Source organism: Geotrypetes seraphini, chromosome 15 (genome assembly GCF_902459505.1).
Source record: "Geotrypetes seraphini chromosome 15, aGeoSer1.1, whole genome shotgun sequence".
In the NCBI taxonomy this organism is placed as follows: Eukaryota; Metazoa; Chordata; class Amphibia; order Gymnophiona; family Dermophiidae; genus Geotrypetes; species Geotrypetes seraphini.
In genome coordinates, this window is record NC_047098.1 from 15,312,240 (window position 1) to 15,338,923 (window position 26,684).

A 26,684-nucleotide genomic window follows, 5' to 3' on the forward strand; every position below is an offset into this window, starting at 1 on the left:
TATTTTCAAAGCATTTACATAGTAACATAGTAAATGACAGCAGTAAATAACCTATAAATATATTGGTCAGGCATTTGGTCTATAATTCATTCTATAATTCACATGAATAATAATGAGGGGCCCATGTCTTATGTCTATCATACTGCGTTCCTCTAACCCAGATTCTCAATACCTTTATTATATTTTAAAAAATTTCGATTTCATGATCGCTTTAACTAGCCATCATATCGCCTGCAATTGGAAGGATAATTCTGCGCCTAGTTTCCATGAGTGGTGGAATCACCTCTGTGTTATCAAGAAATTTGAGGAAATAATTGCATTCAAACAAAATAATATTGCTAGGTTTACTAAAATCTGGGCCCCTCTCGATTAATTTTGCAAGGGCTTGAATGTCAACCCCAATTAACTCCATTATGTTTATTGACATGAGAATTTGCGGCTTACTGAATTGTTCCATTTTTATATTATTTGTATTTGAAAAATTTCAATAAAAATATGATTTAGAAAAAAAAAATGACAACAGATAAAGACCTGAAGAATCCATCCAATCTGCCCTATAATTACATGCATTACAATTTCATGATTAAATGAAAATGTATTTTTTGTTTGTTATTTCTGGGCCATAGACCTTAGAAGTCCGGTGCTGTCCTTAGGTTCCAACTAGTGGAGCTGCTGTGGAAGCCCTTCCCAGCCTTTCCAAACCATCTCCTTGTTTTTGGGATTCAGAGTATGAAAGTCAGCCCAGCACTGTCCTCATTCCGACTTGCTAGGGCTTCCTTTGAAGCCCTTCCCAGCCCATCCTAAACCGAATTGCCATGTACTGGTCACAGATCATGCAAGTAAGCTTGGTACCAGCCTTAGTTCAATCTATACCAGTGGTCTCAAACTCGCGGCCCTCCAGGTGCTATTTTGTGGCCCGTGGTCTGGACGCAATGATCAACTGCTCCCTTGCTGCAGTTGATTGTTCTGGTCAAAGCTGCGGCCGCTGGCGGCTCCTCACACCATCCACACCAGCATTTCTCTTCCCCCTTCCCTTCCTTGTGGAGCAGCAGCGTGTCTGGCCGGCTCCCTTGCTCAGTCGATCGTTCCATTTAAAGTCGCGGGTGGCGGCTCCTCGCGCTATCCACTCCTGCATCGGAAGCCTCTCTGATGTCACAACATTACTGATTACTGAACAATTACTGAGCAAGGGAGCCGGCCAGACATGCTGCTGCTCCACAAGGAAGGGAACAGAAGGGGAGGGGAAAGAGAAATGCTTCTGCTGCATAGGAAAGGGGGACCCTAGGGAATGCTGCTGCTGCTGCACAGGGAAAGGGAGGGGGAGGGAAAGGGGAAGAGAAATGATTCTGCTGCATAGGAAAGGGGGAAGGGAAATGCTGCTTCTGTTGCTGCTGCACCCAACTGGGGAAAGAGAGGGAAGGAAGGAGAAGGAAGACAAGGGAGAGGAGAGGAACAAGAGATGCCAAGTTCATGGGAGGGAGGGAAGGAAAGGAGATAACAGACCATGGAGGGGGAGGGAGAGATGCCAGGGCATGGCGGGAGGGAAGGAGACAGATGCCAGAATAGGGGAAAGGAAGGAAGGAGGGAGGGAGAGAAAGGAAGGAAAGAAAGAGATGGCAGACCATGGAAATAGGACGGAAGAAGAGAGAGATAGAAAGGGAAGGTAAGACATGGAAACGTAGATTTTGAAAAGAAAGCAGAAAAATTGAATATTAAGTTAATGCCAAAGATGGATGCAAGTTTGATCCAAACAGACCGGGGATTTTAAATTACAGTCCACTTGAGGAGGCAATACTTTCAAAATAGAACCAAACACAAAAAAAACCCTCTCATCAATACTGGGCAAATTTCTCAAATAGTATCTTCATATAACATTTAAAGGCTTTTAAATATTTAAATGTGCTCATAAGCTCTTCAGCAAGGCGCCACAGCAGCGGTACAATGTCGCTGGAAAGGTGCTTGAATTTTAATCATAACACATTGTATGGAGCAAGGATTCTCGCTTCTACTGGAGTGGCAAATGTTATGGCTCTACAAAAGTTGTTTAACAGTAGCCCACTTATCTGAAAAGATCAGTTCACAGCTCCAACACAGTCTGTGTTTTGCTACGCTACATCAGGAAGCCGGAAGGATGAGCTTTTCATATTGATTTTATTTGCAGTGTGCAGTGCCTGAGTCCTTTGGTCTACACACTTGATGTTGAAAAAAGACGCCCCGTCAATTGCGCTCCATACAGCGGATACTATTTTGTCTTTTTGAGGGTTACAGATTCTTTTTTGAGGGGGGAACCCCCCACCCCCACTACACTTAAAATATTCACTTGGTATCTAGTGTTAGGGTAAGGTTTAGATGAGGATTTTCCTCATCTAAACCTTACCCTAACACTAGCGCAATTGACGGGCTATAAAGTGACATTAGAGAGAAAGCCAGTGCCAGTGTGAACAGCAGGCCAGAGAAGCTGCTCATGCTGGCAAAGATTTTAAAGAGGTTTGGGGGTAGGAAGGGAGGGTGCAAGTGTGGGGTGGGGACATGGAAGGAGCGAGAGGGGGTGGAGAGGAGGGCACAGGGTGGCGCCACTGCCCCGCCGCACCACTGAGTTGATATCTGATTAACGTATCTCCTGCTGCCATGGGGCCAGTCTGCGCAACAGAAGTTGCAAAGTCTCACAGCTCTTATTGCAAGGCTGGTCCCACGATGGCAAGAGATGACATTTGATTCATAAGAACATAAGAATAGCCTTACTGGGTCAGACCAATGGTCCATCTAGCCCAGTAGCCCGTTCTCACGGTGGCCAATCCAGGCCCAAACCCATGGAGTAGCAACATTCCATTCAGAATCCTACAGAATAGCAAAGTTCCGGAATCTCAAAGAGTAACAAAAGATTCCGGAACTTCAAAGAGAAGCAACATTCCATTCAAAATCCTACAGAATAGCAAGGTTCCGGAATCTCAGAGTAACAAAAGATTCCAGAACCCCAAAGAGTAGCAACATTCCATTCAGACTCCTAAAGAATAGCAAGATTCCGGAACCCCAAAGAGTAACAAACGATTCCGGAACCCCAAAGAGTAGCAACATTCCATTCTACCGATCCAGGGCAAGCAGTGGCTTCCCCTGTGTCTCTCTCAATAACAGACTATGGACTTTTCCTCCAGGAACTTGTCCAAACCTTTCTTAAAACCAGCTGCGCTATCCGCTCTTACCACAACCTCTGGCAATGCGTTCCAGAGCTTTAACTATTCTCTGAGTGAAAAAAAATTTCCTCCAATTGGTTTTAAAAGTATTTCCCTGCAACTTCATCAAGTGCCCCTGCTGCCAGAGGGGGAGGTAGTTTTTTGGCATTGCAGCTGTATAATGGAGGTATACTAGGAGATAAAGAGGGTGGGGCTGGGGATGTATCCTAAAATCTCCCTCTCAAAAATCAGACCTCCCCTTGGCAGCTCTGATTTTGGGATTGCTGAATCTGTGCTTAGTTGAAATGCTGGTGCATGGATAGGATACTTATTATCAATTTTAAAATGAAATATAGTGCATTGCACTAGAGCTCTGGCCAGGGATACTCTATTGGATATCTAGACCAGTGTCTCGCAAACTTTGCAAGCCAGCGGCACACTAAATTGGAGGCTGTGGCTCAAGGGTATCTGAAAGGGCATGAACGTCGATGAGATGATGTCATACATATGTGTGATGTCATCTCATCAACATCCGCGCATGGGTGGAGGCCCTCCATATTGGGGGGGGGAGGGTGCAGTGCTGAAAAAGAAAAGGCGCAGAGAGGTGGAGAGACGCCAAGGAGGAGGAGAGGCGTCAGCTGACTACCTACAGCAGGGGTGTCACATAATGTGCTGAAATCTAAAACCCAGGCTAAGTCGCTAAGTGCCATCCTTGAGCATTAATCATGTTCAGAAAATAACAACAAGCACGGTCAGGCACTTGTGTGGTGCGCCTTAGCTTTTACACTGGGACTGGGTCCTTCTGCCTGCAAATGGATACTGAGGCAGCGTGGTGAGGCGCATGGAGCGCCGCTGGAACTGGGGCTGCACGGTCATAAGAACATAAGAACTGCCGCTGCTGGGTCAGACCTGTGGTCCATCGTGCTCAGCAGTCCGCTCACGCAGCGACCCCCAGGTCAAAGACCAGTGCTCTAAAAGAGTCCAGCCTCACCTGCGTACGTTCCAGTTTAGCAGGAACTTGTCCAACTTTGTCTTGGGTGTTTTCCCCTACGACAGACTCCGGAAGAGCGTTCCAGTTTTCTACCACTCTCTGGGTGAAGAACTTCCTTACGTTTGTACGGAATCTATCCCCTTTCAACTTTAGAGAGTGCCCTCTCGTTCTCCCTACCTTGGAGAGGGTGAACAACCTGTCCTTTTCTACTAAGTCTATTCCCTTCAGTATTTTGAACGTTTCGATTAAGTCCCTTCTTAGACTCCTCTTTTCAAGGGAGAAGAGGCCCAGTTTCTCCAGTCTCTCACTGTACGGCAACTCCTCCAGCCCCTTAACCATTTTAGTTGCTCTTCTTTGGACCCTTTCGAGTAGTGTACGGCGACCAGCGATCAGTCACCACGGGCCATATAAAATGGCCAAGTGGGCTGGATTCGGCCCGCGGGCCTTGGGTTTGACACGTGCAGCCTACAGGACGTGCTCGCTGCGAGAGGCATGCCAAGTAGGCAGTCAGTCGGCACCGGCGCCTCTCATCCTTCCCAGCATCTGGTGGCACACCTGGAATCTCACACGGCACGCAGTTTGCGACACACTGGCCTAGACTATGATGAGCGCTAGCTAGAACTTGGTGAGTTTTATACTATCGCCAACTACGTTGAATTTATCTTTTGTTTTGTCTCCACTTCGTAAGTTTCTGTAACACGTGGGCTTCTGGGCGTTATGTTATACTTGTGTATTGCAGTGAAAATAAAGTTTCAAGAAACAAGACTAGAGCTACGTTAGGTACATTCACATACGAAAATGGGGTGTTGTAATGATGTATCATCGTTACAAGGGCAGTGCATTGCTACAGTTTTTGTTCACTAAATCGTTTTGGGTATCAAAAGTCCAATATCTCCACTTTTTTTGCATTGCTGTTTTTCTAATTGTCTGTAGGGTTGTTCCCCTTTTCCTTGTGGTTGCGTTTTTTTGTCCAAATTGGAAGAGCCATGGCCCACTCAAACCCCTTAATGACCCAGGTAAAATCATGATTCAATCCACTATAATAAAACCCTTAGTGTGCATGCGCACTTCAAACTCCGTGGTGCCGTGCTCCCACATGCACAGTAGGACCCTGCGGCGGTTTCTCTATCGGCACCGCTGCCAGGCGCACAGACACGGATTAGTGGTGTTTCCCCAGCCTGAGGCCCGGAACAGCAGCGCAAGCAGATGCGGTTTCATCAAGCAGACTCTGGGCATTTGCTAGGCTGGCCCACTTCGATAATGCGAGGTGGGCTGCCCTAGCAAAAGGCCCGAGGCTGCCCAGGCTAGCGGATGCTGGACAGGGGGAGCAGGGAAGGAAGAAGGGGTACTACTGGACAGGGGGGAGGTAAAAGGAAGGGAGAAGGGCTATTGCTGGACAGGGGGAGCAGGGAAGGGGTGCTGCTGGACAGGGGGAGGTAAAAGTAAGGGATAAGGGCTGCTGCTGGACAGGGGGAGCAGGGAAAGGGTGCTGCTGGACAGGGGGGAAGTAAAAGTAAGGGAGAAGGGCTGCTAGCACCCGTTAATGTAACGGGCTAAAAAACTAGTGTTACTATAAATGTGTACAACATAGGGCAAGCAGTGTGCTAACACCTCAAAACCTGAGTCAAGATTACAGTACTGAGAATACATTTTTTGTGACTAAATTTCCCCTGCACCCCTTCTCCACTGCCCAATGTCCCTCCCCAGGGGTTTGTATCTAACAGAGTTTAGTTTTTATATGAATGCACCCTTTCTTCTCCATTGTTCAGAGTCCTGTCATCTTGCTTGAGAATTTTCGCGTCTATGACCTGGGATTTCCGTCTCCCTGCCTGCTGGAGAGCAGGGAAACCTTTCATCTGTATAGCCTCTTCCTTCATCTCTTAGAACAGAGCTGTCCGCAGCTGTTGGCTTTTAAAAGAGATAAGAAAGAGAGTGCAAAGTAAATACTTTTACCCCGTTCCAAAATGTCCCTCTCAGTCCTATGACTAATCAGCAAGCTACATGCATATTAACAATAAGCATTAGATACAGCAATCAAAAGACAGCAGCCTATGTTCCATGAGAAAGGGCAAGACTAAGCCAATAATAGATCTGCCAGCTTGTCCAGTTCCGATGAGGACATTCCAGTTCTGATTTTATAAATGGCATCTGTTGGTAGGTGCTTTATTGGCACAGTAATTTAAGGCACCATAAAAAATGATTAAAAAACAATTTAAAACATTAATTTTTCAGATAGGCGCCCAACTCGGTAGGCGTATACCCAAAAGGTGGGCATGGATTACCTTAGGCTCTGGTAGGCGTCAATGTTAGGCACCAGCAAATAAGGCCAAGAAAACCCTGGCTTAATATAACATATATAACATAACATAACACTACTTCTATCCCGCAAATACCACTAAGCTCTAAGCGGTTCACAAAAGATAGAGAATAACATAACCTAATTTCTTATATACCGCAACAATCTTATGGTTCAGTGCGGTTTACAAATTAAGCAATACTAACATTATAGCAGATCATAAATATTAAGTCCATATATGTCCAAAGAAATATTAACATTATAACAGATTTTACAGTTTTAGTTTAAAGTACAGTCAAACTTCGGTTTGCGAGTGTTTTGCAAGATGAGCAAAACATTCTCGCAAATCTTGCCTCGCAAACCGAGCGTTGACTTGATATGTGAGGAATTTCCCCCCAGAACCAGCATCGCCCCCCCCCCCTCCCGGCGAAACGGCATCGCCCATCCGCACCCTTACCGCAATGGGGCACTGGCACGTCCTGTGTGCCAGTGCCCAAAGAGCGTGCCGCTTGCTGCTAATTATGCTGGGCCTTGAGCATCTGCACATGCTCAAGGCCTTCTGGCTCCTGCTCTCTTTGAGATTCTAATGAGATGGGACCAGTTATGACTGGATGACCCTTGTTGAGGCATAGTGGAATATGCTAGGATGAGGATAGACCACCTGCTGCCTTCATCCAAGGTGTGGCATGGTTGGAGAGACAAAGAGCTGGACTGAGAACAGCATACAAGCTAAAGGATAATGACCTGGATGTAAGCACAAGGAATTTGGAGAGGTTGCCTACTAGGACCCTCAAGTGGGTGGGTGGAAGTGTACGCAATGAGAGAAGGAGAATTATTCTGAAATGTTTTCCAGTTCCAATGGAGTTGGCTTTCAGAAGAGGAGTCAAGATGGAGGAACCACAAATTCAGAGACAGAGAAGAGGAAGGACCTAGATGCAAGAGAAGGGAGTCTATGTTGTCATCCTCTCTATTTTTTTTTTAAACTTTGAAGCTAATAGATTAAAGGACCCTTAGTGCATGCTAAATGCTAAGAATCCCATTTTATTTCTGTGGGCTTATTAGCAATTAGCGTGCACTAAGCTTGGATTAAAAAAAAAAACCTAACTTTGCTACTTTTAGTCATCTAGAAAAGTGAATTGGAAGAAAGATATGGATACCTACTTAAAAGCATACTCTTAAATAGGAACTAGAAGCAAGTCTTCCTTGGCCCCTCTAGACGCACCAGCAGAAGGTAAAGAGATCTCCACCACCTCCATAAATTTGCAGTACTTTCAGACACACACAAACATGGGATTCTACTAACTGGCTTATCTTAAAACATATATTTTTATTTTAGTTATGTATTTTGGCCAAACTCTATAATATAAGCAGTTATCTTTAGTGTATGTTTATTAAAATCTTTATATACCGGAGGGATCCAAGATGGCTGCACGTTAGTTCTGGAGTCTCTTACCTCTCCTGTGGGGCCGGCTAACTCCTTGATATTCTTCATACACTCTGACTTTTTTGTGGTGCTTTGCTTCCCGATGCTGCATACTAAAAGGAAGGGGGTTCTGAGAACGGCTTCCTCCCAGCTCAGAACCTCCACACCAGTACAACAACAAACCCTGGAGAGGTTCCTGAGCCAGCTCACAACCCCGGAACCGAGAGAAGAGGGCCCTGCTGTAAGTCTGGGCGATGCAGCGTCCAGCTTTATAGGGCATGAAATTTCACTGTCCCCTCCGGTATCCAGCACACCGCCGTGTCCAACGTCGACGCGGGTTGCCCCGACAGAGAGTTCAGGGGCAGAAGTCGCGGACCTGAACTTGAGTCTGGAGGAAGGAGCGCCCGTGGGAAAGACAGCTGAGCAAACGACTTGGGGAGTCCCAGCGAGTTTGCCACTGCTTCAGACTCCCCCGGTGGTAACTCTCGAGACCATTTGGCAGGCCTTGCAGACTCTCGATAGCAAGCTTACAGGATCAACACTAGAGGTACTCAGTCTCTCAGGGAAAGTGGATAATTAGTCTAAAATAATTCAACCAACTAAACATGACTCTGCTGAGCAAATAACCTGTGTTAAATCTGAAGTTAAAGACTTACAGGAAATAACATCAACGTTGGTTAAAGATAAGACTTGCTAAAAACCCTCTTGACTACTTTAAAAAATACCTAATGGACAAGCCATTCCTCCTATAAACAAAATTTATTATATTCCTACTGCTATGACTGGTGTCAGGTCAAAAGCGCGCTGGGACAAAGGCGCGCGCAGACAAGAGCGCAGCGCGGAGACGCACACCGCAGAAAATTACTGTTTTTAGGGCTCTGACGGGGGGGCGTGGGGGGAACCCCCCCACTTTACTTAATAGAGATTGCGCCGCATTGTGGGGGCATTGTGGGGGGTTTGGGGGGTTGTAACCCCCCACATTTTACTGAAAACTTCACTTTTTCCCTGTTTTTAAGGAAAAAGTTAAGTTTACAGTAAAATGTGGAGGGTTACAACCCCCCATATCCCCCCACAACGCCGGCGTGATCTCTTTTAAGTAAACTGGGGGGGCTCCCCAACAAAACCCCCCGTCGGAGCCCCTAAAAACTGTAATTTTCTTCGGCGCGCGCCTCCGTCTTGCGCTCAGTTGTCGGCACGCGCCTTTGTCTTTCGCGGGGTTGTCTGTGAGCCACTATGACTAAGGTTGACGAAGGAGGAAATTTGGTAGTGGGAAAAAAATTTGACTGCAATGTTGGAGGAATCCCTTTTCTGATGTTAAGGAAAAGGGAACGCTCTTAGTCTCCTTGGTATTTGAACAAGACCTAAACCTTATAATGAAACTTTACTTTCGGAATTTAAATAAAGAATTTTCAGGACAAAGAATTTGGATCTATCCCGATGTATCTAAGATAACAGAGGACCGCAGAAAAGAATTCCTTTCTATGCGTGATGACCTTGCTTGAATCTTCACAGAGTGGTGAGATTGTGAGCACAACACTGTCACTCTGTGAAGATTCAAACAAGGTCACATTAGCCCTGAAGAAATGGCTTAGTGCTGTGAAACGTTGGCATATTAACAGACTGCTTTAAACATTTCCAGTGGTTTCAGTTGCAAAATATCTCAGTCCTCGATCATTTTAAACCTCAACAGCAAGTTGTCACTCTATGGAAGTTTTTTGAGCTAATGATGTGGAGGTGGTGGTTTGAGCTTGAACTCTGCCAATAAAACCTGAGGCTTTTTCTTCCATTGGAGCAGATTCTCAGCTACCTTTAAGTGGAGTTTTTTTGCACTACTTTATTTAGATTTCCCCACTTCACCTTTTGCAATATTGTTGACATGAATTTGTATACATTAAAGACCCAACGAATGCAGATTTTCTCATGCAAATTCATTGTGGCTGTCCAGAAAACCAAACCAGACTTGGTGCGTCTCTGGGACTGGGATAGGAAATATTCTATTGATATCTCATTTACAGAGTCATAATGCAAGTGGGGAGACACAGTCATGGGATCACAGAAGATGCTAATCTCTGCGTTTTGACTGGTAAAAGTTCCTTACTAACTGGTTGCATGTTGAAATGCTGAACATTTACCAAAACATAGAAAATATTGCCTTGGTCTTCACTCCTAATCCTAAAGAACATAAGAACATAATAAGAACATAAGAAGCGCCATCTCCGGATCAGACCTTCGGTCCATCAAGTCCGGCGATCCGCACACGCGGAGGCCCTGCCAGGTATACACCTGGTTTATTTTATAGCCAACCATACTTTATATGCCTCTCTCAAGGAGATATGCATCTAGTTTGCTTTTGAAGCCTAGGACTGTCGATTCTGCAATAATCTCCCCTGGGAGAGTATTCCAGATGCCAACCACTCTCTGTGTGAAGCAGAACTTTCTGACATTAGTCCTGAACTTGTCCCCCCTTAGCTTCATTTCATGTCCTCTTGTCCGTGTCAAATTGGACAATGTAAATAATCTTCTCTGCTTTCATCAAGCCAGGTTTTCAGAATGTCCCTATTGAATATGCTTGAGAGAGATTTGCCTGCCTATTATCTTACATTGTATGCAAATCTCTGTTATGTATATTCATTAGTGATGTCTTGCAAACGTAACCCATTGACAGCAGCAAAGTTTGGATGTGAATGCCATGACATATTGCATGGTTCCACAGTAACAGATTCATTAGGAAGTGAGTATACATTCCAAAATGGCAGAACAGAAAGCCTCTAAATGAAAAGAAGGCTGGGAATAGCTTACCTTACAGGGAAATCATTTTTCAATCATCTTTTTTTCCATTGTCTTTGAAACCATTAATTTGAATGGTTTCACCTTTCAAAAATTGCAACCTGAAATAAAATATATAAAAAAAGATGTCAGATATGCTAATCTGAGAAAATTCTTTGGTGAAGGAAGCCATTTTGTTTCTGGTTTCAATAGGGGAAACAAACAAAAATGTGGCCATTGAGCGCCACTGAGAATCAGTGCTGATATTAGGTGTCAAAATCACTTGCGTTGACGGCCATGTGACTGGAAAATATTTTTGCCACATTATCACTAATATGTGAGCTTTCTGCATTTAGGGGTCCTTTTATCAAGCCGCGCTAGCGGGGTTAGCGCGTTGGACATTTCATCACGTGCTAACCCCCGCGGCCAGCTAAAAAAACTAATTCCTGCTCAATGCAGGCGTTAGCGGTTAGCGTGGCAGGTGGTTTAACACGCGGTATTACGCGCGTTAAACCCCCTACCGCAGCTTGATAAAAGGACCCCTTAGTCAACAGTCGTATGCAAAGCCCATCTCCCACACTCATATGATCCTCCCCCATCCTCTACCTTCAACAATGCAGATCCTTTCATCTAACCTTGTGACACCATCCTCTGACTCCCCCTCATTGCAATCCTCTCCCCCATCCCCCTGCTGGAAAGAGAAGAGCCCAGTGTTTCTGATCTGCATCTGCCTTTTTGTCTGCTGGTTTCTATCTGAAGACTGACGGCATGGTGTCCACAAGTTTCTGGTAGGTCTCTGTATAGTTAGTCTTCAGATGGAAATTGGCAGGGGCGTGGCAGATGCAAGTAAGAGGCATGAGAGGTGCTCCTTCCCCACCCTCATCTCCACTCCCCACTCCTCCTCCCGATTCCCCCTGCTGCACCCCCTTTCCCCCGTACCTCCAGTTGTTCACCACCACGAGTAACAACTTCAGCGTGCTCCTCACGACCCCGGGTCTCTCCCTCTGACATCACTTCCTGTGCGCAGCACCCTGACTTAGCCTTATTCATATAAGAAGCAGAGCCCGTGTAGAATAATCCATACCAGCCCTAGTTAATTATATCTAGATCAAATCACTATCTTCATCTTTTCATAGTTCTATTGCCCACCTGACCACTGGTTTTTTTGTTCAATAATTTTTATTTTGAAATTAGCCAATAGATAACTTTTAAACATTTAAGGACAATAGGTCCTACCAAATAATTATACAATATATCACAACTAAAACCATATCTGAACTATCAAGCAATGTCCAATTAATATCCATGGCACTCTCTATTTTGGACTACTGTAATGCCTGCTAGGTGTTCCTAAGTACATAAGTGGAGGAGTGGCCTAGTGGTTAGGGCTGCAGCCTCAGCACCCCGAGGTTGCAGGTTCAAGCCCAGTGCTGCTCCTTGTGAGGAGGAGAGGTGCTGGCACCCCCACCAAGACGGTGCCTGTGGCAGTCTACCCTCCCCCTGCTACACCACTGGATTCTACTTTTTTAGCACCCTCCCTATGGAATTCTCTTCCAAATCATATCAGATCGAAACAATCCTTCTCCCGCTTCAAGGTCCTTCTGAAAAGTCATTTTTTTTCTCTCTTTTCAGCTGGGCTAGTCAACACTTGGGAGGAGGGTGAGATGGCGTGGGGATGACAGAACGTTAGTGATTTGCTAAGAATGAGTATTGTGTGTGCTATGTGAGCACTTGGTTGTGAATGGCTGCTTTCCTGGCTACTAGAGTTCCTTTTGATTTTCTTATCTTTGATTTTAACTCGAAACTGCTTAGGTCTTTTGTTGGTACAGGCAGTATAACAAATCAATCAATCAATAATAATAGTTTTATGGGAGGTCTTAACACTGGAATAGGATAATTCAGCTCAGAATTCAAGAGGAGGGAATTCCAGAGAGAGGGAAAAAGGAAGCAGAATGAAAACTTGTATCGAAAACTTGTACTGAAATTGTGTATGTTTATAACCTGTAACCCGTTCTGAGCTCTTTGGGGACAAGGGGAGAGAAAACAAAAGATAAGCTGAATCAATTCTTATTGATGACAAAAGAACAGCAATAACAGAATGTGGCAAAAAGATACAGTCAAGTCATCAACAATTTCCCCCTTGTTTCCAGACAATGGTGGAAACCCCCCCTTCCCCCCAACCCAACACATCGTCCAAACAACCACCAGCAGGAAAATCAGGCAGAGATACAAAAGAGACCAAAACTAGAGACGAATATGGATCAAACAAGAAAGAACCATAAAGAGCATCAAATTCCACCCCAACACACCCCATCTCAACCCAATCCCATCCCCCCCCCCCCCAAAGATAGAGCTGAGGTATGAAAGGAAAACAAAACGCTGGGGAAAGCAGGGTGTACTCAAAGCAAATTCAAAATTTGGCTGCGCTTTTGGATGTGTTAAAGAATTAAGATAAGGGTGCGTGGGGACAAATGAAATAAGTAAATAATGTTGAGTGCCAACGAAAACAGGAGGGGGGAGGGGCAGTTAAATGGTCTCCAGTGGAAGAGTGTAGGGAACGATCAAAGTCGATAGCTTGGGGGGGAAATACCGGTATGAAGAACAATCCATGCAAAGCACAAGGATGTGGGATTGTTTGGAATTTCCTTAGCAATGAAACCACATATAGCAGCTGCCAATTACATCATTATTGCTTACGCAAGTCAAGTGCTTGAACAATCAATCGGTCCACTGCAAATATACAATGCAAAGGGCACTTTTCAGAGATCCTTTCAATAGAATGTAAATGGTATTGTGTACTTAAATTACCTGCAATATATATAGTAACCTAGAGAAACAGGAGAACATAGTAGCTGATGGCAGAACATAAGAACATCCTTACTGGGTTAGAGAAGTGGTCCATCCAGCCCAGCATCCTGTCTTCACGGAGGCCAATCCAAGTCACAAGTCCCTGGCCAAAGCCCACAGAGCGGCGACATTCCATTCAGAATCCTAAAGAATAGCAAGGTTCCGGAATCCCTAAGAGTAACAAAAGATTCCAGAACCCCAAGGAGTAGCAACATTCCATTCAGAATCCTAAAGAATAGCAAGGTTCCGGAATCCCAAAGAGTAACAAAAGATTCCGGAACCCCAAGGAGTAGCAACATTCCATTCAGAATCCTAAAGAATAGCAAGGTTCCGGAATCCCAAAGAGTAACAAAAGATTCCGGAACCCCAAGGAGTAGCAACATTCCATGCTACCGATCCAGGGCAAGCAGTGGCTTCCCCCATGTCTGTCTCAATAGCAGACTATGGACTTTTCCTCCAGGAACTTGTCCAAACCATTTTTAAAACCGGCTACATTAATTGCTCTTACCACATCCTCTGGCAACGCGTTCCAGAGCTTAACTATTCTCTGAGTGAAAAAATATTCCCTCCTATTGGTTTTAAAAGGATTACTCTAACTTCATTGAGTGTCCCCTCATCTTTGTAAATCATGATGCAGTAAAAAAAAAATCGACCCATTTGTACCCGTTCTACACCACTCAGGATTTTGTAGACGTCAATCCTATCTCCCCTCATCTGTCTCTTTTCCAAGCTGATGAGCCCTAACCTTTTTAGTCTTTCCTCATACGAGGGGAGTTCCATCCCCTTTATCATCTCGGTTGCTCTTCTTTGAACCTTTTCTAGTGCCGCTATATCTTTTTTGAGATAAGGAGACCAGAACTGAACGCAATACTCCAGGTGAGGTGGCATCTCAACCCAGCTATCCTTATCCACACTGCCAAGCATTAGAGATGCATGGAGACAAAGTTTTCTCCTGGGTCATCAAGGGCGCACGATAGTGCACAGAATTATGCAATGTTGATACCCCAAATTAAAAGAAAAATATTGCAAAAACTTGAATAAGATGAAAAAAATCCTACAAACCTAGGAAGCTAAATAAAATAAAGTTTGGCCTGCATACCCCTAACAAACCAATAAATAAAAATAATAATAATTTTATGGGAAGTCTTAAAACTGGAATAGGATAATTCAGCTCAATGTATGCTGTCTTGAACTACTGTGAATGTTTTACTGTCAACTGCTTAGGTATAAGCGGCCTAGAAATATTAGATAAATACGAATATCTCCCAGAGGCCAGTCACAGAGTGTAACCATTTGTATCACTACTTATCCAGGGCAGTTTATGCCATCTCCCTCCACCCCTTGACTGGATGAGCGTACAAGATTCCCTGTTTGGTTCATACTTGACATCCCCTCTTTGTATGTCTAACATAGAAACATGATGGCAGATTAAGGCCAACTGGCCCATCTAGTCTGCCCATCCGCAGTAACTGTTGTCTCTTTCTCTCTCACAAAGCTTTTGCTCCAGCACTTGGCCTCCTGCCTCTCCTGCACGTCCTGCCACACACATCTGCCCAAATGAGGCCCAGTCTTCCTTCCTTCCATTGCTTTCGATGGAAGTAAAACCCGGGTGTCTCAATCCGTCCTCCTTTTTCGGCAGCCATATGGTAACCCTATAGTCACACCCCCGCGCTCGTCTTCCTAAACAAGTTTAGATACCTCCCAATTTATCCCCCGTCTTCACGACTCTCATCTCTTTTCATGCTCATGTCAATTTTCAGTTTTCTCACGGATATCGGCATAGGCAGGGAAAAATGCTTGAGTATCTGACTAAATTCATGTGAACCGTTCTGAGCTCCCTTGGGAAAACGGTATAGAAAAGTGAATAAACAGTGTGAAAAGTTTCAGCCTCCAATAACCAGAGCTGGTATTGTGACATCATAATGCCTCATTCCACCAATGCCTAAGAGCCAACCTCTTCAGTGATGTCACAATGGCTTGATTGGCCTATACTTGGCTCACTTTACTATATCTTGATTTCTAGAGTGGTGGAGTGGTTAAAGCTATAGCCTCAGCCCTCTGAGATTGTGGGTTCAAACCCACAGTGCTCCTTGTGACCTTGGGCAAGTCACTTAATCCCCCATTGCCCCAAGTACATTAGATAGATTGTGAGCCCACCAGGACAGACAGAGAAAAATGCTTGAGTACCTGACTAAATTCATGTGAACCGTCCTGAGCTCCCTTGGGAAAACGGTATAGAAAATTGAATAAATAAATAAAATCAGATCAGAGGGACCCGGCTCACAGGAATAAGGTTGTCATCTCAGTCTTTCCTAATTTGTTAATATGCTCCCTGGTAAACTGGGGGCTCCTTTTACGAAGGTGTGTAGCGTTTTTAGCGCACGCACAAGATTAGCTGTGCCAAAAAACTACCGCCTGCCCAAGAGGAGGCGGTGGCGGCTGGCGCGTGCGCTATTCCGCGCGTTAAGGCCCTAACACACCTTCGTAAAAGGAGCCCTGGGTCTCAGAATTGTTGCCTCCTCCGTGAATCAGAGACTGACTTCAAGTCATGTATAATTTGTGGGTCGCTTTTTCTAACAGAAAAATCACTGCAAAGCCGAATGCAACAGATAAGAAACTAATGGGTCAAACAAAATCGACAGCAACAATATTAAAATGCGGCATCGATGTGTCTGGACAGCTAGCGGGTGCTATAGGGAGTTTTATAGGTATGCATTTTACTAATTGGGGAGGTGGGAGGGAGGTGAGAGCTGTTAGAATCAACCAGGACAGGAAGCAGGAGAGATCATAAGAACACAAGCAATGCCTCCGCTGGGTCAGACCTGAGGTCCATCGTGCCCAGCAGTCCGCTCACGCGGCGGCCCAACAGGTCCAGGACCTGTGCAGTAATCCTCTATCTATACCCCTCTATCCCCTTTTCCAGCAGGAAATTGTCCAATCCTTTCTTGAACCCCAGTACCGTACTCTGCCCTATTACGCTCTCTGGAAGCGCATTGGCTAAGGCTCTTAACATTTGCATCTCCTCTTCCTATAGGCTAAGGCTCTTTGCACCTGCATTGTGATGTCATAGAGCTTTATGGTTATAGAAACCTAGAAACATGATGGCAGATAAAGGCCAAATGGTCCATCCACAGCATCCACTATCTCCTCCTCTCCCATAAGAACATAAGCAATGCCTCCGCTGGGTCAGACCTGAGGTCCATCGTGCCCATCAGACCGCTCACGTGGCGGCCCAACAGGTCCAGGACCTGTGCAGTAATCCTCTATTTTATACCCTTCTATCCCCTTTTCCAGCAGGAAATTGTCCAATCCTTTCTTGAACCCCAGTACCGTACTCTGCCCTATTACGCTCTCTGGAAGCGCATTGGCTAAGGCTCTTAACATTTGCATCTCCTCTTCCTATAGGCTAAGGCTCTTTGCACCTGCATTGTGATGTCATAGAGCTTTATGGTTATAGAAACCTAGAAACATGATGGCAGATAAAGGCCAAATAGTCCATCCGCAGCATCCACTATCTCCTCCTCTCCCATAAGAACATAAGCAATGCCTCCGCTGGGTCAGACCTGAGGTCCATCGTGCCCAGCAGACCGCTCACGTGGCGGCCCAACAGGTCCAGGACCTGTGCAGTAATCCTCTATCTATACCCCTCTATCCCCTTTTCCAGCAGGAAATTGTCCAATCCTTTCTTGAACCCCAGTACCGTACTCTGCCCTATTACGCTCTCTGGAAGCGCATTGGCTAAGGCTCTTAACATTTGCATCTCCTCTTCCTATAGGCTAAGGCTCTTTGCACCTGCATTGTGATGTCATAGAGCTTTATGGTTATAGAAAGCTAGAAACATGATGGCAGATAAAGGCCAAATGGTCCATCCGCAGCATCCACTATCTCCTCCTCTCCCATAAGAACATAAGCAATGCCTCCGCTGGGTCAGACCTGAGGTCCATCGTGCCCAGCAGACCGCTCACGCGGCGGCCCAACAGGTCCAGGACCTGTGCAGTAATCCTCTATCTATACCCCCTCTATCCCCTTTTCCAGCAGGAAATTGTCCAATCCTTTCTTGAACCCCAGTACCGTACTCTGCCCTATTACGCTCTCTGGAAGCGCATTGGCTAAGGCTCTTAACATTTGCATCTCCTCTTCCTATAGGCTCTTTGCACCTGCATTGTGATGTCATAGAGCTTTATGGTTATAGAAACCTAGATATATCAAGAGATACAATCGTATTTAATCACAAAAGTTTAAATTCAACACGTATTGTAGGGATTCATTCATACCACAAGGACAGAAAAGACTGTTGACAAAATCATAAAACAAAACGGAGAAAAATGCCCCCAATTGGGGTATAGAAACCTAGAAACATGATGGCAAATAAAGGCCAAATGGTCCATCCGCAGCATCCACTATCTCCTCCTCTCCCATATGAACATAAGCAATGCCTCCGCTGGGTCAGACCTGAGGTCCATCGTGCCCAGCAGTCCGCTCACGTGGTGGCCCAACAGGTCCAGGACCTGTGCAGTAATCCTCTATTTATACCCTTCTATCCCCTTTTCCAGCAGGAAATTGTCCAATCCTTTCTTAAACTCCAGAACCGTACTCTGCCCTATTACGCTCTCTGGAAGCGCATTCCAGGTGTCCACCACACGTTGGGTAAAGAAGAACTTCCTGGCATTTGTTTTGAATCTGTCCCCTTTCAACTTTTCCGAATGCCCTCTTGTTCTTTTATTATTCGAAAGTTTGAAGAATCTGTCCCTCTCTACTCTCTCTATGCCCTTCATGATCTTCTTGTCCTGGCCCACTAGGTCTTACAGCAGGCCAGGTGGAGGGCTGAAACAGGTTCGAGAGGGGGGTAGGTGGGCGCTGACTTGAATATAAACTGAGACCCCCCATTTTTTGACTCAAAAATCTCAGTTTATATTCGAGTATATAAGGTAACTAAATCAAGATGCATGCTAGTCAAAATGATCAATAAACCTTACAGACCCTCAAAAATCATTCCTAACTGTGCAAAAGAGTAGTTCCCAAATGATTTTAAAAATCGGAACCAGCTCAGCCTATGGACCAGATGAAATATACCCTTTTCTCTCAACCTCCCCTGCCCCCAGTCTATCTTCAAACTCATAGAGAGCAGCAGAGGAACGTTCAAAGTCGGCTCTCCACATTAATAGCCTCAGCGCAGCGGTGGTCAAAAAAAGCAAACGGAATGTTAGGAATTTATTCCGAAGGAATAGAGAATAAAATGGAAAACAGAATGTTTTTATTGATCCAGTGGTATGATCACACTGTGAGCCCCGGGTTGTGATCACTCCTTCTAAAAAAAAAACAAAAACGATACAGTGGAAATTTCTGAACTGAGAGGTGACTTGGAAATAAAGGTTGTAAGTGGAGGGTCTTTAAAAGCTCTTTGAATGTTTTGTAACAGCAAAACAAAAAAGGAGAAATGATGAAGAAGATCAAGCAGATTATGGCAGCAGCAGGGTTTATAAATTGTGGGCTCCTTTACCAGGGTGCGCTAGTGTTTTTAGCGCACGCACGAAATTACCGCACGCCACACCGCGCGGTACGCTTCTAGAATACCGCCAGCTCAATGCTGGCACTAAGGTCTAGCGCGCGGGCGGCAATTTAGCGCACGCTATGCTGCGTGTTAAGGCGCTAACTCACCTTAGTAAAAGGAGCCCTAAGCCATGGCCCCCCAGCCTATTTGTAGCCCCTCCCCCATTCCAAGAGTCTTTGAAAATTTCCTATCTGGCTTTAGGATAAATAGGTAAGGTGTTTTTTAAAAATAATAATAACTTTATTTTTCTATACCGCCATAGTCGAATGACTTCTAGGCGGTTCACATTGAAAGAAGGCTGGACAATCAGCGAATTACAGAATGTGAGAGGAGAAATGTTATCTCCCCCATATCTCAAGGAATTCAGGGGGTTCCTAATTTCTTCTTCAGAATTAGAGAATGACACGGTGACAGAATTCATCACCGTTCCCATCCCCACGGATAACTGCGGGAAACCATCTTCATGTCATTCTTTAAGGAGAGAGGGAAGAATCAGAGTACGAATGGCCGCAACCACTGACCCTCAAGCTTTGCTGTGAAGAATGCTGGTGTAGAAGGACCGAGGTTGAAATAGACACTAGAAAATGGCATGGGATTATTTCTCGCGGTTATCCGCGGGGACGGGAACGGTGATGATTTTTGCCACCCTGTCATTCTCTATTCAGAATCTCAATACAGATTTCACTAATAAACTGTACATCCTTCCCTTCCTTCCTTCTTGAGGCTAGCTACATGACCACCAGAGCCGAATCTTTGGAAGCATTTCATTTACAAAGGACATTCTCCAGAAGAAGAGGCTTTAACTCAGAAAATTCATTCTTTCTTATCTGCATTTCTTCGGTGAGCCCCGATTTAATGTAGCGGTTGACTTACATCTGGACGGCCACCAAAGCTTCATTCAAAGCATGAGCGGTGCACGCTTTCAAGCCCAGCTTTCCGGGCTCAGCCCTTGAGTAGCAGGAGATCGCAGGCTTAATCTTCCACCTCTATTCGATCCGGGCTGCGGGACCTTCAGCGTCGCGATTAGAACGCTGGGTGTGACCTAAGGAGCGAAGCTAAAACCCAGACTTGGCAATCAAAGCCCGCAGCTAGAGTTCGCACCAAGAGCTTGCTGGTGAATAAGTCTTGCTGTTGCTAGGTGACCGATTGTCGCGTCATTAGAGCAGGCATTGTGCAGAACCGGTGCCAGAATTCGGGGCACTCCCTGGGCTGAGTAGGAGGAGACGCGGTACCGCAGTTGCCCGGGCTCACAGCTCTCCACCGGGGCTGCAAAGAAGGGGTAAACCGCGGACCACACGGATCTTAACTGCACGTCCTTTAAAAGTCTGAGGTCCGTGCCACTTTTAGTCTCAGCCTAAGTTAGGGCTCTGACAGACCTCTATGACAGTTTAGCTCTGACGGACCCTAATGCTTCTCCCTCCCTATGGTGAGACTAAGGGCTCCTTTCACGAAGCCACATTAGTGGCTTTATCGCATGCACATTTTTAGTGGGCGCCTGTTCAAGAGGAGGCGGTAGCAGCTAGCGCGGCTGGCAAATTAGCGTGCGCTATTATGCGCGTTAAACCGCCAACGCGGTTTCGTTAAAGGAGCCCTAAAAGTGGCAAAACTTTTGCCCTGAGGTCTGTGCCACTTTTAGGGCTCCTTTTGCAAAGGTGCGTTAGGGCCTTAACGCGCGGAAGAGCGCACGCTGAATTGCTGTGCGTGCTAGACCTTAACGCCAGCATTGAGCCGGCGTTAGTTCTAGAAGCGTAACGTGTGCTAAAATCCTGTATGCGCTAAAAACGCTAGCACACCTTAGTAAAAGGAGCCCTTAGTCTCAGCGTAGGGAGGGAAAAGCGTTCGGATCCGTCAGAGCTAAATTGTCATAGAGGTCTGTCAGAACCATAACCTAGGCTGAGACTAAGGGCTCCTTTTACGAAGCCGCATTGGCGGCTTTATCGCATGTGACTTTTTATAACGCGCTAACCCCCGTGCTAGCTGCAAAACTACCGCCTGCTCAAGAGGAGGCGGTAGCGGCTAGTGCGGCCGGCAGTTTAGCGCGTGGCTATTACATGCGTTAAACTGCTAACGTGGCTTCATAAAAGGAGCCCTACAAGTGGCATAGACCTCCGATTTTTAAGGACGTGCAGTTAAGATTTTTGAGAAGTTTAATTACACCAGCTTGTAGATGCTCTGCCTATTTTTTTTTTGTTTTGTTTTGTTTCTTTGTTTAAGAAAGCACATAGACTTATCACCTCCTGATCTGAGTCCTATTCATGTTTGAATGATCTCATTTCCCCATCCCTTACTTATTATCAATTTTGGAAAGATCTTAAAACGTATTTATTTAAACAAGGTTCATAGACAAAACCGCGGAAGACAAGGCGCGCGCCAACAACTGAGCGCAAGACGGAAGCGCGCGCCGAAGAAAATGACAGTTTTTAGGGGCTCCAATGGGGGGTTTGTTGGGGAGCCCCCCCACTTTACTTAATAAAGATTGTGGCGGCGTTGTGGGTGGTTTGGGGGGTTGTAACCCCCCTCATTATACTGTAAACTTAACTTTTTCCCTGTTTTTAGGGAAAAAGTGAAGTTTTCAGTAAAATGTGGGGGTTACAACCCCCCAAATCCCCCACAATGCCCCCCCAACTTGGCGCGATCTGTATAAAGTAAAGTGGGGGGGGCTCCCCACACACACCCCCGTCGGAGACCCTAAAAACAGTTATTTTCTTCGGTGTGTGCCTCCGCGCTGCGCTCAGTTGTCGGCGCGCACCTTTGTTTTCCGCGGTTTTGACCTGGCACCTTTAAACAATACCAAACACATTATTGATTTTCTTTTTAAATTTGTTATTGTAGTCAGTTTTTACTATTTTATGATCATTCGTTTAAACAATTCCACGGACTATTTTTATTTATTTTAGTATAATCAATTTGGATTGTGTAATTACTATCTTTTATAAGTTTTTATGGTTCAAGAATTGTCGGTGCCGGATTGTCGGCGTGCTGGCATCTGGCGCGCGATTATCCCGACACCGTTTTTATAGGGCTGTATATTCTATCTAGTATTTTATTCTGAACTGTGTCATTTTCATTTATAATAACTGTTACATGGCTTTGTATTTCTAATTGCTTAATGTAATTATTAGTGTGTAAACCGCCATGAGCTGAGGGTTTGGCAGTATATAAAAATAAACTATTATTATTATTATATTTCCCACCCAGGATTGCATATTTAAGTAATTCAGATCTATGAAACAGTAAAGTCCAACTTGAGTAATTCAGAACCCCTGCTTAAGAAGGTATATGCTGTTGGCTCTGAGCACTATTATTTTTTTTTGAGGGGGGGGGGGTCTACTATATGGTGTGTTTGGAATGTGGGCTACTTGACATGGATATATATTCCTGATAGGCTCTCTGACAGTTCCTGGCCAAAAAAAACATTTTACTACGGATGGTAGCAAGCATTTACAATGAGTACATCTGTATTGGGGCTTGGGGTGGTCCCAGGGAGACATTAGATATTTTGGAACCACGGGTCTGTCTTCTAAAGATGCAAGGTAGTGTCTCCTGAAGTCTATGAAAACAGCAGCATCTCAAATTTGTTTTCGTTTATATTAATCATTTACTATGAATAAACATATTTTTTATTTTTAAAGACACCCCTTTAAATGTTTCATGGATGTTCTGTTTTATGATGGAATACACTGAGTTTCATGTCTTCTATTGGCATGACCTCCTTTCATTTTCACTTTCACTTACTCCTAATTATAAAGCAAGCTTAAAAAAGGTCAAGTGGAAACTTCCCCCGGAAATAAAAAGAGAGAAGGACGGTTTTACTCAAAGTGCGACCTGACATTTTATAACTCAATAATTAGATATATATTTTTTTAAAAACACCTCTGTTCATCCACGCTATTATTTTCTGTATGAGGTGTGCGTATGTAAAAAGCAGCCGATCCTCCAAGTGCAAGGCTTTCAGCACCAAAAGGGCGGACAGCGCCCGGAGTGGGGAGGTGACTTCCCCAGCTATCTTCTAACCTTCTACAGGCCCCTGAACTGAGAGAACTAGCGGGAGAAATCCATCCCAAGATCCAAGAACCAGAACCAGAACCATGGAACAGTTTGAATGGAAACAAGCTCCAGAGTTCCAGGCAGCTAAAGCAGTTCCCAGTGCCGTCCAGGGAACTCTATGGGACAGCTCCTGGGATGGCTTTAGCATGCTTGACTGATTTTATATGGAGGACTAGGCACCTTCAGAAAAGCAAGAATGTAAAATTCAAAGGAGAGCTTCCTGAGAAATGTTAAAGGACAGTATTCTTTTTTGGCTGACTTTACTGAGAGCCATTCGCCCAAACAAGACCTTCCGAGACGGTAAGGTGATGAGCCTCAACTGGAGGGCTTATGACGCATTTGATTTTCATATTAAAAACCATTGATCAGAGGTCAAGGTTAGAGTATAAAATTATTTGTTAAATGACTATTTTGGAGATCACAGTACGACCGTCTAGCACAACAATGTTAAAAAAAAAAAAGGCACCCAGATTTAGTTATGCTTTAAAGAGAAGCGTCAATCTTGAGATAGGAAAAACATTGCTCATCTATTGATTGTAGACCTGTATCCCTTCTTTGGACATGTGTATGTCCTATGGAAATTTTAAGTCTGAGCATGGAAAATGTTGTTCTACACACATAAGTCCCTTATAATATTACTCCCAATGTGATCAAAAAGAGAGAAAAAAAATGTATAGTGCTAATAATAAGATTAAATCACATGGTACAGCATGGTTGTAGTAGGGACAAATTAGCAGTTTTTGGTCTTGGTGTTCAGTTTTGTCCTAGGTCCAGTATACAGCTGGGGGTGCTCTATTTTTATCAGCTAATGCCTTGCAGAGGGTAGCCCTCTGCTTCTTTCTCCATTGGGGGCCCCTCCCTTCCCTCCTCTCCCTTCCCTGCAGGACCAAGAAGGGAAGGAGTGAGATTAGAGCAAACAGAACAGAAGCAATCCAACTCCCGTCATTTCCCATGGGCTATGGAGAGGAATAAAAAGATACTTGCATTGTATGTCTTTTTTTTTTTTTCTTGTGAATGTTATTCCCTTGCCAGAGCTGCAGTAAAATTAATCCATGGAGCACGGTGCCCTGTTTCTGAACACTGTGAGATAGCTTGCTGGCTTTTTTTTTACACTCTTTCTTGCCTCTGTTTATGAAGAGAACATAAACTAAGTCGGCAATCAGGAAGTGCCAAGGTTTTACTTTGGGCTTCTGAAGACATTGGTAGATGTACAGTTTGTAGATTTTCACCATAAACCCTCCATGAATGTAATGTAATTTATTTCTTATATACATTAAGATTATAAATGAGAAGTAAGAAGGTACTTAAAAAATTCCCTTACTGTCCCGAAGGCTCACAATCTAACTAAAGTACCTGGAAATTAATAAAGAAGAGAAAATAAAGATGGTTGAAAAAAGAAAAATTCTATGTGAATTTATAGGATGGAAATTAAACTGACAGTGAAGAACTGTATGAAAAATACATATGGAATTCAGTTAGAGAGGGTAGGTTATAATCTATTTATGGTATTTGTTTAATTGGAAGGTGTTAAGGTGGGTAATTTGGGGGAAGGTTATCTGAAGGTAGGTGAATGAAATTCCAAACTATCTACTAATGGATAATCCATGTTTAGTTAGTATATTATAAACAGATTTTCTCTTTTAGATTCATATTACCTGATGTGCCTTTCAGAGGGAATTACCTGCCATCCAAAAGCTGTTTGTCAATTGGATAAAATAACAAACTCCTTCTATTGTCAGTGTTTGCCTGGGCATGTCGGTGATGGGATTAATTACTGCCAAGGTAAGTAGTTATGGTACGCTTTGTGTTATACATATGTGAATTCGATCGCAGTGTTCTTGATGGGGTATATGGAATGAGAGCTTTATCAATAAAAGCGGGACTCGAAAGAACTTATGGCAGCCATTCAAAAAGCAGCGCGGGGCCGAGCGGGAGAGCGTAAAGCTTGTTCTTGACGTCCGCGCTGCTGATTTGTTTTGCTGCCGGCTGGAAAATGAGCCCAGAAGAGTGAAGGCTGCCATGGCAGGCAGGGAGGGAGAGAAGCCGGCTGAAGCTGCTGGGTAGAATTTAAAAAGGTACAGGGGGGGACATGCCTGGGGCTGGCTGGCTGGCCTGGAGCTGGTTGGCTGGTTTGGAGCTGGCTGGCTGGATGGTTTGGGGCTGGCTGGTTGGCTTGGAGCTGGCTAGTCTGGGGCTGAATGGCTGGCTGGTTTGGGGCTGGCGGGCCTGGGGCTGGCTGGCTGGTTTGGGGCTGGCTGGGGGCAGGCTGGCTTGGGACTGCCTACCATTAGACGTGCCCACTACTAGATGTGCCCTGTACCTTGTCCCGGCCTACCACTAAACCACCAGAGGGGTGACAGGGTACAGGGCACACCATTTGGTTCAGATTTTTTTTTTCTTGGTTTTTCCTCCTCTAGAGGTGAGTGCGTCTTATGGTCAGGTGCGTCTTATGGAACGAAAAATACGGTAAGTGTTTTACAAACTTTTGGAACGTGTACAATAGTCAAGATTCGCATTTTCAAGAAATAATAAGTTATCTAGTACAAAATATGCGATGATTGGATGGAGAGGCTGTAAATGAGGAGTATCCCCGGGTATAGTCTCCAGGTCTCTGAGGATATGTTATCCTTAAGAGTGAGTTTATGAAAAGTTTATAAGCATATGTGAAACTTGTGCATATGTTAGGGAGTTTCTTTACTTTAATACGTTTGGACAGTTTCCTTTTGAGCTCCCAATTTTTAAATTAAGTTTCCCCTTCTACTTTGTTTTGACTAAGTCAAGTACATGTTAGTCAACAGGTCCATTAAGTATTTTCCCCCTTTGGGCTTTTTTTTACATTTCCAGAGCCTGCTGTGAAAGTCACGGTTTTTAATGAGTCTATCTGTGATGGCACTGGAAAGCAGGTCTGTCTTCTTAAGAAGATGCCAGGAGAGAATGCCACTTTGAGAGTATCTGTCGAAGGGACCTACACACCTGATCAGATAACATGGTACAAGCTGTATTCTTCTGAAGGGCCTGGTTTCCACAGGTAAGATGCAGAGAGCAGAGTTGACTCTGGGCACTATTTTCTGGTACTGCCGACCAAATACACTGCATTTGGAGTGTGTTCCATGGCACTTCTATGAATGGTTCTTACTGGGTCTAGGCATGTGCACTGGGCAAACACTCTGAGCTTGGTTGCCATTTGTTGGGCCTTTTTTCCCCCTGATTTACAGATTTTTCTGTTTCTTTCAGACATTTGTTTTAATATAGGTTAATTGTTTTCATGCAAATGCACTCAACATGAATAAATTCATAATTTAACATGTATAAATTTTATATAGGGCACAATAAAGGCTTGAATTTGAACTGTGGCAATCAGGCCCTGATTCAATAAAATACACCAAGATTGAGGTGCCTAGATTGGCGTGTCTAGTCGATCTCGGCACCTAACTTCCCCCCCCCCGGCCTTTTATAAAACCGCGCATGTGGCTTTTAGCGCCGGCTGGCGCGTTGAATGCTCTGTGTCGCTCCGATGCTCTTAGGAACTCTATGAGCATCAGAGCGGCGCAGAGCATTCAGCGTGCCAGCCAGCGCTAAAAACTACACGTGTG

The 26,684-nt window shown here is 44.7% G+C and overlaps 2 protein-coding genes across 5 annotated transcripts in view; one reads left to right on the forward strand and one right to left on the reverse strand.

The window, feature by feature from the left end:
- CCDC27 (coiled-coil domain containing 27) overlaps window positions 1-20,125 on the reverse strand; it is a 63,936-nt gene extending 43,811 nt beyond the window's left edge. The window contains exons 1-3 of one of the 2 annotated variants that reach the window (XM_033921473.1): window positions 19,918-20,125; window positions 10,680-10,768; window positions 5,910-6,069 (exon numbers count right to left, since the gene is read on the reverse strand). In XM_033921473.1, coding sequence (XP_033777364.1) covers window positions 5,910-6,038 — 129 coding nt within the window. In that variant the 5' untranslated portion in view covers window positions 6,039-6,069; window positions 10,680-10,768; window positions 19,918-20,125. The remainder of the gene's footprint in view (window positions 1-5,909; window positions 6,070-10,679; window positions 10,769-19,917) is intronic. The other variant, XM_033921474.1, reaches the window with a different exon arrangement.
- The window catches only part of LOC117348877, a 121,105-nt gene that overhangs the window by 68,848 nt on the left and 25,573 nt on the right, over window positions 1-26,684 (forward strand). For 2 of the 3 annotated variants that reach the window (XM_033921472.1, XM_033921471.1), the window contains 2 exons: window positions 24,736-24,873; window positions 25,936-26,119. In XM_033921472.1, coding sequence (XP_033777363.1) covers window positions 24,750-24,873; window positions 25,936-26,119 — 308 coding nt within the window. In that variant the 5' untranslated portion in view covers window positions 24,736-24,749. Of the gene's footprint in view, window positions 1-22,840; window positions 23,392-24,735; window positions 24,874-25,935; window positions 26,120-26,684 lie in introns of those variants that run through there. The other variant, XM_033921470.1, reaches the window with a different exon arrangement.